Source organism: Ranitomeya imitator, chromosome 4, assembly GCF_032444005.1.
Source record: "Ranitomeya imitator isolate aRanImi1 chromosome 4, aRanImi1.pri, whole genome shotgun sequence".
Classification (NCBI taxonomy): Eukaryota; Metazoa; Chordata; class Amphibia; order Anura; family Dendrobatidae; genus Ranitomeya; species Ranitomeya imitator.
Window position 1 is genome coordinate 454,250,922 of NC_091285.1, and position 8,829 is coordinate 454,259,750.

The 8,829-nt window shown below is 43.1% G+C and overlaps 1 protein-coding gene across 1 annotated transcript; it reads left to right on the plus strand.

The window, feature by feature from the left end:
• The first annotated feature begins 484 nt into the window (after positions 1-484).
• Positions 485-1,468, plus strand: LOC138674191 (olfactory receptor 6N1-like). Its single transcript, XM_069762101.1, has one exon. It carries the CDS (start codon positions 485-487, stop codon positions 1,424-1,426), a length of 942 nt encoding a protein of 313 aa, XP_069618202.1. The 3' UTR covers positions 1,427-1,468.
• Positions 1,469-8,829: the final 7,361 nt, after the last annotated feature.

Sequence of the window (8,829 nt, forward strand, 5' to 3'; positions counted from 1 at the left end):
AAATACCCTGCCGCAGAAAAAACAGCTAGGTGAAAATCCTTACAAGAATCATAGCATATGGGTGAAAAACATCCCATGAATAGCGGGAAATACCAATTGTAAAGCCGTATTACAATAAGGTGCTAGTGCATAAGCTAAATTCACTATAACACCGCTAAACTACATGGCAAAAGATTATGAGGAGGAATATAACATATCTTACCAATACTAAAGGCTGTTGTGTCGGTAGTGCCCGGTCCCCGCTGCCCCAACGCACGTTTCGTTACGACTTCCTCAGGCTACATAATGGTTTGTTTTTTTTTTTACACAGGAATATTAAGAAATTTGTTAATAATAGATATATTCAAACAGATTGTCTATTATTTATAATGTTTATGTAAATAGGTTGTCAGTTCTGTAATGTTTGTGATGTCATATAAAATAACATTACTCATTTTTGTCATTCTGATGCATGTTCCTAATAATAGCACTTTCTAGTGCTACTATGAATCAAACCGTTACCGTTTTTGTTATTTTGGGATTTTCACACTTGGAATCATTGCGATATCCTATCTTTGTAATTTTACTTTTTCTTTATTTTCTAATAATTACTGGAAATTTAACCATAGCTGTTATTGTCTGGGTTGAGCCACGTCTGCATACTCCCATGTATATGTTTGCGGCAATGTTGTCCTTTTTAGATTTATGTTATACTGCAGTCACAATTCCACAAATCCTAGTCATATTTTGGGTGGGACGCGTCTATATTAACTTCAGTAGATGCCTATTACAAATGTATTTTTTTCATTCTCTGGGGATAACTGAAAATTATCTTTTGACTGTTATGGCTTATGATCGCTACATTGCTATTTGTAACCCTCTCAGATACTCTACTATCATGACTTCTAGATGCTGCAAGCATCTTGTATTCATTTGTTGGTTTTGTGGTTTTATGAGTCCAGTTACAAAATTAATTTTGGTAAATTTTTTACCATTTTGTGGATCGAATGAAATACACCATCTTTTCTGTGACCTGTCTCCTCTTCTACACCTCGCTTGCGCAGACACTTTTCTTAATGTTATTACAGATTTTATCATCAATTCTTGTATCATTATTTTGACTTCTGCGTTCATTGCTTTGACCTACACTAAAATCCTGATTACAATAATTATGATGAACAGTGCGGAAGGACGCAGAAAGGCTTTCTCAACATGTGCAGCTCACATCACGGTTGTGTTGATATTTTTTGGAAGTGTAGCATTCATGTATGTAAGACCACAGAGAGTATATGCACCTGACTATGACCAGCTGGTAACCATTAACTATACCATTTTGACTCCGTTGTTAAATCCCATGGTTTATAGTTTAAGGAATAAAGAGATAAAAAAGACAATTAAGAAGTATCTTCATCTCAGAAGTACTAGTAGTAAATTGTTAATTATTTGATCTCTGACTCTTGTTGGCTATGAGCAAAGAACATCTTGAAGAACAGTCAGGGTTAAGAAAATTGAGCTCAGCTGAGGGGAAGACCAAAAGGGCTAAAAGAGTCAAACTATTTCACAGTATCATTATGTTCTGAAATTGTTAATAAAAATACTTGATACTAATTTCCAAAATATTGTTTGTCTACAGTATATAGGTTGATACAATGAGGACCTGGTCAGTACTTCTAAACTTGAATACCTGCAAGAATAAGTAAAAAATGCAATATTAAAATAATTGGTTTACTAAATGTGAGTCTCAAGGGGAACCTGTCATCTGATTAATTTGCCCAATTCATGGACCACATGAATCAGAGTTCAGCTGCGTCATTGACCTATTTATATTTGATTCTGAAATACTGCTGCATTTCAGAGGAATACTTCTAAGGACTATTGGATAGCTTGTTTGGGGCAGGCCCCTGGAATCTCCTTGCTTGATTTCTTTGACCTGCCAGTCAAGGAGAACAAGCAGGGAGAAGCCGCTTGGGACCTGTCTTGGACAAGTCAAGTGAGATGCAAGGTCGGCATTCTGTCTCTTCTAAGTATGTTTTCTCTGTGAAGGCACAGTACATCAATTAACATCACTGGGACTAAAAAGCTGACCTTCCTTACTGCACAAAATATAAATTTATTTAACCCCTTCAGCTCCCAAGCCTATTTTCACCTTCATGACCAGGATAAATTTTAGAATTTTGACCAGCTTCACTTTTTGAGGTAATAATGCTTCAATAATGGAATGCTTCAACAGATCCCACTGATTCTGAGACTGCCTTTTTCTGACATATTGTAGTTCATGATAGTGGTAAAATTTCTTCGATATGATGTGTTTATTTGTGAGAAAAACAAAGTTTTGGCAAAAATTTAGCAATTTTAAACCTTTTAACTTTTAGGCCCTTAAATCAGAGACTTATGTCTCACAAAATAGTTAATAAACATTTTCCATGTTTCTACTTTACATCAGCACAATTTTTGAAACATGTATTTATTCGGACTCCCATGACAGTACTACGAGAGAGGGGATCCGCCCTTCAGGAACAGGAAACCTACAGATACAAAAGGGCGGCACCTCTCCCCATGCATCAGTTGAATTCTCAATTAAGGAACTCCTCGTATATCTACAGGGTCACCATGTCAAAATCCTCTCCGACAACCAGGTGGCAGTGGCCTACGTGAATCACCAAGGTGGAACACTGTCATGATCCCAATGGCAGGGGATCACAAAAGGACAAGCACAAAAAACAAAACAAGCTCTAGGGTGATGGAAACTGAGCTGACCGCGATCCTGAACCTCAACACACAACTAGCTGTAGCCGGGGAACGTGCCTACGATGATTCCTAGACGTCTCGCGCCAGCCGAAGAACTAACTTTCCCTATTAGAAGAAACACAGACCTCTCTTGCCTCCAGAGAAACACCCCACAGAAATAGCAGCCCCCCACATGTAATGACGGTGAAATGAGAGGAAAGCACATACGTAGTTATGAAAACAGATTCAGCAAAATGAGGCCCGCTAAAACTAGATAGCAGAGGATACAAAAGTGAACTGCGCGGTCAGCGAAAAACCCTACAAAAAACCATCCTGAAATTACTTGAACTCATGTTCCAACTCATGGAACATGAGGAGTAATATCAGCCCACTAGAGCAACCAGCAAAAAGGAATCACATATCTGCAAGCTGGACTAAGACAAAAATTAAGCAAAACGTGGAACAGGAAAATCAAAAACTTAGCTTGTCCTGAAGAATACAGAAGCGGGAAGCAGAGGTAACAAGACACACTGATTACATTGATAGCCGGCGAGGAAATGACAAGAAAGCCAGGTTAAATAGGAAACTCCCATATCCTGATAGAACAGGTGGACACCAGAGACCGCAGAGAACACAAGTCACCCAGTACCATCTGTAACCACCAGAGGGAGCCCAAAAACAGAATCCACAACAGTAACCCCCCTTGAGGAGGGGTCACCGAACCCTCACGAGAACCACCAGGGCGACCAGGATGAGCCCTATGAAATGCACGGACCAAATCAGCAGCATGAACATCAGAGGCAACCACCCAAGAATTATCCTCCTGACCATAACCCTTCCACTTGACCAAATATTGGAGTTTCCGTCTGGAAACACGAGAATCCAAGATCTTCTCCACAACATACTCCAATTCTCCCTCCACCAGCACCGGAGCAGGAAGCTCAAGCGAGGGAACAACAGGTACCTCATACTTCCGCAACAACGACCGATGGAACACATTATGAATAGCAAACGATGCCGGAAGATCCAAACGAAACGACACAGGGTTAAGAATTTCCAAGATCCTATAGGGACCGATGAACCGAGGCTTGAACTTAGGAGAAGAGACCTTCATAGGAACAAAACGAGAAGACAACCACACCAAGTCCCCAACACGAAGTCGAGGACCCACGCGGCGATGGCGATTAGCAAACTGCTGAGCCCTCTCCTGGGACAACTTCAAATTGTCCACCACATGACTCCAAATCTGATGCAACCTATCCACCACCATGTCCACTCCAGGACAATCAGAAGGCTCCACCTGACCAGAGGAAAAACGAGGATGAAACCCCGAATTACAAAAGAAAGGAGAAACCAAGGTAGCAGAACTAGCCCGATTATTAAGGGCAAATTCGGCAAGCGGCAAAAAGGTAACCCAGTCATCTTGATCAGCAGAAACAAAACAACTTAAATAAGTTTCCAAGGTCTGATTAGTTCGTTCCATCTGGCCATTCGTCTGAGGATGGAATGCAGACGAAAAGGACAAATCAATGCCCATCTTAGCACAGAACGTCCGCCAAAATCTAGACACAAACTGGGATCCCCTGTCAGAAACGATGTTCTCCGGAATCCCATGCAAACGAACCACGTTCTGAAAAAACAGAGGGACCAACTCAGAGGAGGAAGGTAACTTAGGCAAGGGTACCAGATGAACCATCTTAGAAAAGCGGTCACACACAACCCAGATGACGGACATTTTTTGAGAGACAGGGAGATCCGAAATAAAGTCCATGGAAATGTGCGTCCAAGGCCTCTTCGGGATAGGCAAAGGTGACAACAATCCACTGGCCCGAGAACAGCAAGGCTTAGCCCGAGCGCAAACTTCACAAGACTGCACAAAAGAACGCACATCCCTCGACAAGGAAGGCCACCAAAAAGACCTGGCCACCAAGTCTCTAGTACCAAATATTCCAGGATGACCTGCCAACGCAGAAGAATGGACCTCGGAGATGACTCTACTGGTCCAATTATCCGGAACAAACAGTCTTTCAGGCGGACAACGATCAGGTTTATCCGCCTGAAACTCCTGCAAAGCACGTCGCAAGTCTGGGGAGACAGCCGACAAAATCACCCCATCCCTAAGGATACCAGTGGGCTCAGAATTTCCAGGGGAGTCAGGCACAAAACTCCTAGAAAGAGCATCCGCCTTCACATTCTTTGAACCTGGCAGGTATGAAACCACAAAATCAAAACGGGAGAAAAACAGTGACCAACGAGCCTGTCTAGGATTCAGACGCTTGGCAGACTCAAGGTAAATCAGATTTTTGTGATCAGTCAAGACCACCACACGATGTCTAGCACCCTCAAGCCAATGACGCCACTCCTCAAATACCCACTTCATGGCCAAAAGCTCCCGATTACCAACATCATAATTCCGCTCAGTGGGCGAAAACTTTCTAGAAAAGAACGCACATGGCTTCATCACTGAGCAATCGGAGCTTCTCTGTGACAAAACCGCCCCCGCTCCAATCTCGGAAGCATCAACCTCAACCTGAAAAGGAAGCGAAACATCCGGCTGACGCAACACAGGAGCAGAAGAAAACCGGCGCTTAAGTTCCTGAAAGGCCTCCACAGCCGCAGGAGACCAATCAGCAACATCAGCACCCTTCACTAGAAAAATTAGTTATGAAACGACGATAAAAATTAGCAAAGCCCAAGAACTTCTGTAGACCCTTAAGAGATGTAGGCTGCGTCCAGTCACAAATAGCCTGAACCTTGACGGGATCCATCTCAATAGTAGAAGGGGAAAAAATAAACCCCAAAAAAGAAATCTTCTGGACTCCAAAGAGACACTTTGAACCTTTTACAAACAAAGAATTGGCCCACAGGACCTGAAACACCTTCCTGACCTGCTGAACATGGGACTCCCAGTCATCCGAAAAAAACAAAACATCATCCAAATACACAATCATAAATTTATCCAGATATTCACGGAAAATATCGTGCATAAAGGACTGGAAGACAGAAGGAGCATTAGAAAGTCCAAAAGGCATCACCAAATACTCAAAATGGCCCTCAGGCGTATTAAATGCGGTTTTCCACTCATCACCCTGCTTTATCCGCACAAGATTATACGCACCCCGAAGATCAATCTTAGTGAACCATTTAGCCCCCTTAATGCGAGCGAACAAATCAGTCAACAATGGCAAAGGATACTGATATTTAACTGTAATCTTATTCAAAAGACGGTAATCTATACAAGGCCTCAAGGAACCATCTTTTTTGGCCACAAAAAAAAAACCTGCTCCCAAAGGGGACGAAGATGGACGGATATGTCCCTTTTCCAAGGACTCCTTAACATAATCCCGCATAGCAGTATGCTCTGGCACTGACAGATTGAACAAACGACCTTTAGGAAATTTACTGCCAGGAATCAAATCTATAGCACAATCGCAATCCCTGTGAGGAGGAAGCGAATTGAGCTTAGGCTCCTCAAAAACATCCCGATAATCAGACAAAAATACCGGAACCTCAGAAGGAGTAGATGAAGCGATAGAAATCGGAGGTGCATCATCATGAACCCCCTGACATCCCCAGCTTAACACAGACATCGTTTTCCAGTCCAAGACTGGGTTATGAGTTTGTAACCATGGCAGACCAAGCACTAAGACATCATGTAAATTATACAGTACCAGGAAGCGAATCACCTCCTGATGAACGGGAGTCATACGCATGGTCACTTGTGTCCAGTACTGAGGTTTATTCATAGCCAAAGGTGTAGAGTCAATTCCTTTCAAAGGAATAGGGACTTCCAGAGGCTCCAGACTAAACCCACAGCGGTTGGCAAATGACCAATCCATAAGACTCAGGGCAGCGCCTGAATCCACATAGGCATCGACGGAAATGGCTGATAATGAACAAATCAGAGTCACAGACAGAATGAACTTAGACTGTAAAGTACTAATGGCAACAGACTTATCAACCTTTTTTGTGCGTTTAGAGCATGCTGATATAACATGAGCTGAATCACCACAATAAAAACACAACTCATTTTTCCGCCTATAGTTTTGCCGTTCACTTCTGGACTGAATTCTATCACATTGAATTGTCTCAGGTGCCTGTTCAGAAGACACCGCCAAATGGTGCACAGGTTTGCGCTCCCGTAAACGCCGATCAATCTGAATAGCCATAGTCATAGACTCATTCAGACCTGTAGGCGCAGGGAACCCCACCATGACATCTTTAATGGCCTCAGAAAGGCCATCTCTGAATCTTGCAGCCAGGGCGCACTCATTCCACTGAGTAAGCACCGACCATTTCCGAAATTTCTGACAATATATTTCTGCTTCATCTTGCCCCTGAGAGAGAGCCAATAAAGCTTTTTCAGCCTGAATATCTAGATTAGGTTAGGTTCCTCATAGAGCAAACCCAATGCCAGAAAAAACGCATCCACATTGAGCAACGCAGGATCCCCTGGTGCCAATGCAAATGCCCAATTCTGAGGGTCACCCCGCAGGAAAGATATAACAATCTTGACTTGCTGAGCAGGGTCTCCAGAAGAGCGAGATTTCAAAGAAAGAAACAACTTGCAATTGTTCCTAAAATTCAGAAAACTAGATCTATCTCCAGAAAAAAACTCTGGGATAGGAATTCTAGGTTCAGACATAGGAGCATGTACAACAAAATCTTGTATATTTTGAACCTTAGCAGCAAGATTATTCAGGCTGGAAGCCAAACTCTGGACGTCCATGATAAACAGCTGAGGTCAGAGCCATTCAAGGATTAAGAGGAGGTAAGACGCAGCCAGGCTGCAATTAAGGCTATGCAGCAAACTCTGAGGGGAAAAAAAAAAAAAAAAAAAACTTCCTCAGACTACTTTTCCTCCTACTTCAGCCAATACGATAACCACTTTTTGGCCGGCTATACTGTCATGATCCCAATGGCAGGGGATCACAAAAGGACAAGCACAAAAAAACAAAACAAGCTCTAGGGTGATGGAAACTGAGCTGACCGCGATCCTGAACCTCAACACACAACTAGCTGTAGCCGGGGAACGTGCCTAAGATGATTCCTAGACGTCTCGCGCCAGCCGAAGAACTAACTTTCCCTATTAGAAGAAACACAGACCTCTCTTGCCTCCAGAGAAACAGCCCACAGAAATAGCAGCCCCCCACATGTAATGACGGTGAAATGAGAGGAAAGCACATACGTAGTTATGAAAACAGATTCAGCAAAATGAGGCCCGCTAAAACTAGATAGCAGAGGATACAAAAGTGAACTGCGCGGTCAGCGAAAAACCCTACAAAAAACCATCCTGAAATTACTTGAACTCATGTTCCAACTCATGGAACATGAGGAGTAATATCAGCCCACTAGAGCAACCAGCAAAAAGGAATCACATATCTGCAAGCTGGACTAAGACAAAAATTAAGCAAAACGTGGAACAGGAAAATCAAAAACTTAGCTTGTCCTGAAGAATACAGAAGCGGGAAGCAGAGGTAACAAGACACACTGATTACATTGATAGCCGGCGAGGAAATGACAAGAAAGCCAGGTTAAATAGGAAACTCCCATATCCTGATAGAACAGGTGGACACCAGAGACCGCAGAGAACACAAGTCACCCAGTATCATCTGTAACCACCAGAGGGAGCCCAAAAACAGAATCCACAACAGAACACGCTCCGAGTCCCTGATGGAAGTAGCGGATCGCCTGCTCCAGACAGCAGAAAACCATTTTCTATCTTTATCCGCAGTACATATAAGAGGGAAAGAGAATATAAGAGCAGACTTTCTAAGTCGAAGCACCTTAAAACAAGGAGAATGGTCTCTGAACACAAAAATCTTCAACCAGATTGTCCGCATGTGGGGTCATCCAGAGGTGGACTTATTTGCCACCAAGGACAACAGAAAGACGAAAAAATTCTGTTCCTTAAATCCCAGGGAATATCCGCTGGCAGTGGATGCCTTCCTGATCAGATGGGATTTCCGGTTGGCATATGCGTTCCCCCCGCTAAACCTATTGCCTCTGGTGGTCAGAAAGATAAGGGAGGATCAAGCGAGAATCATACTGATCGCTCCGTTCTGGCCCAGAAGGGCTTGGTTTTCCTGGCTCAGGACCATGTCTGTGAAAGACCCCTGGGTA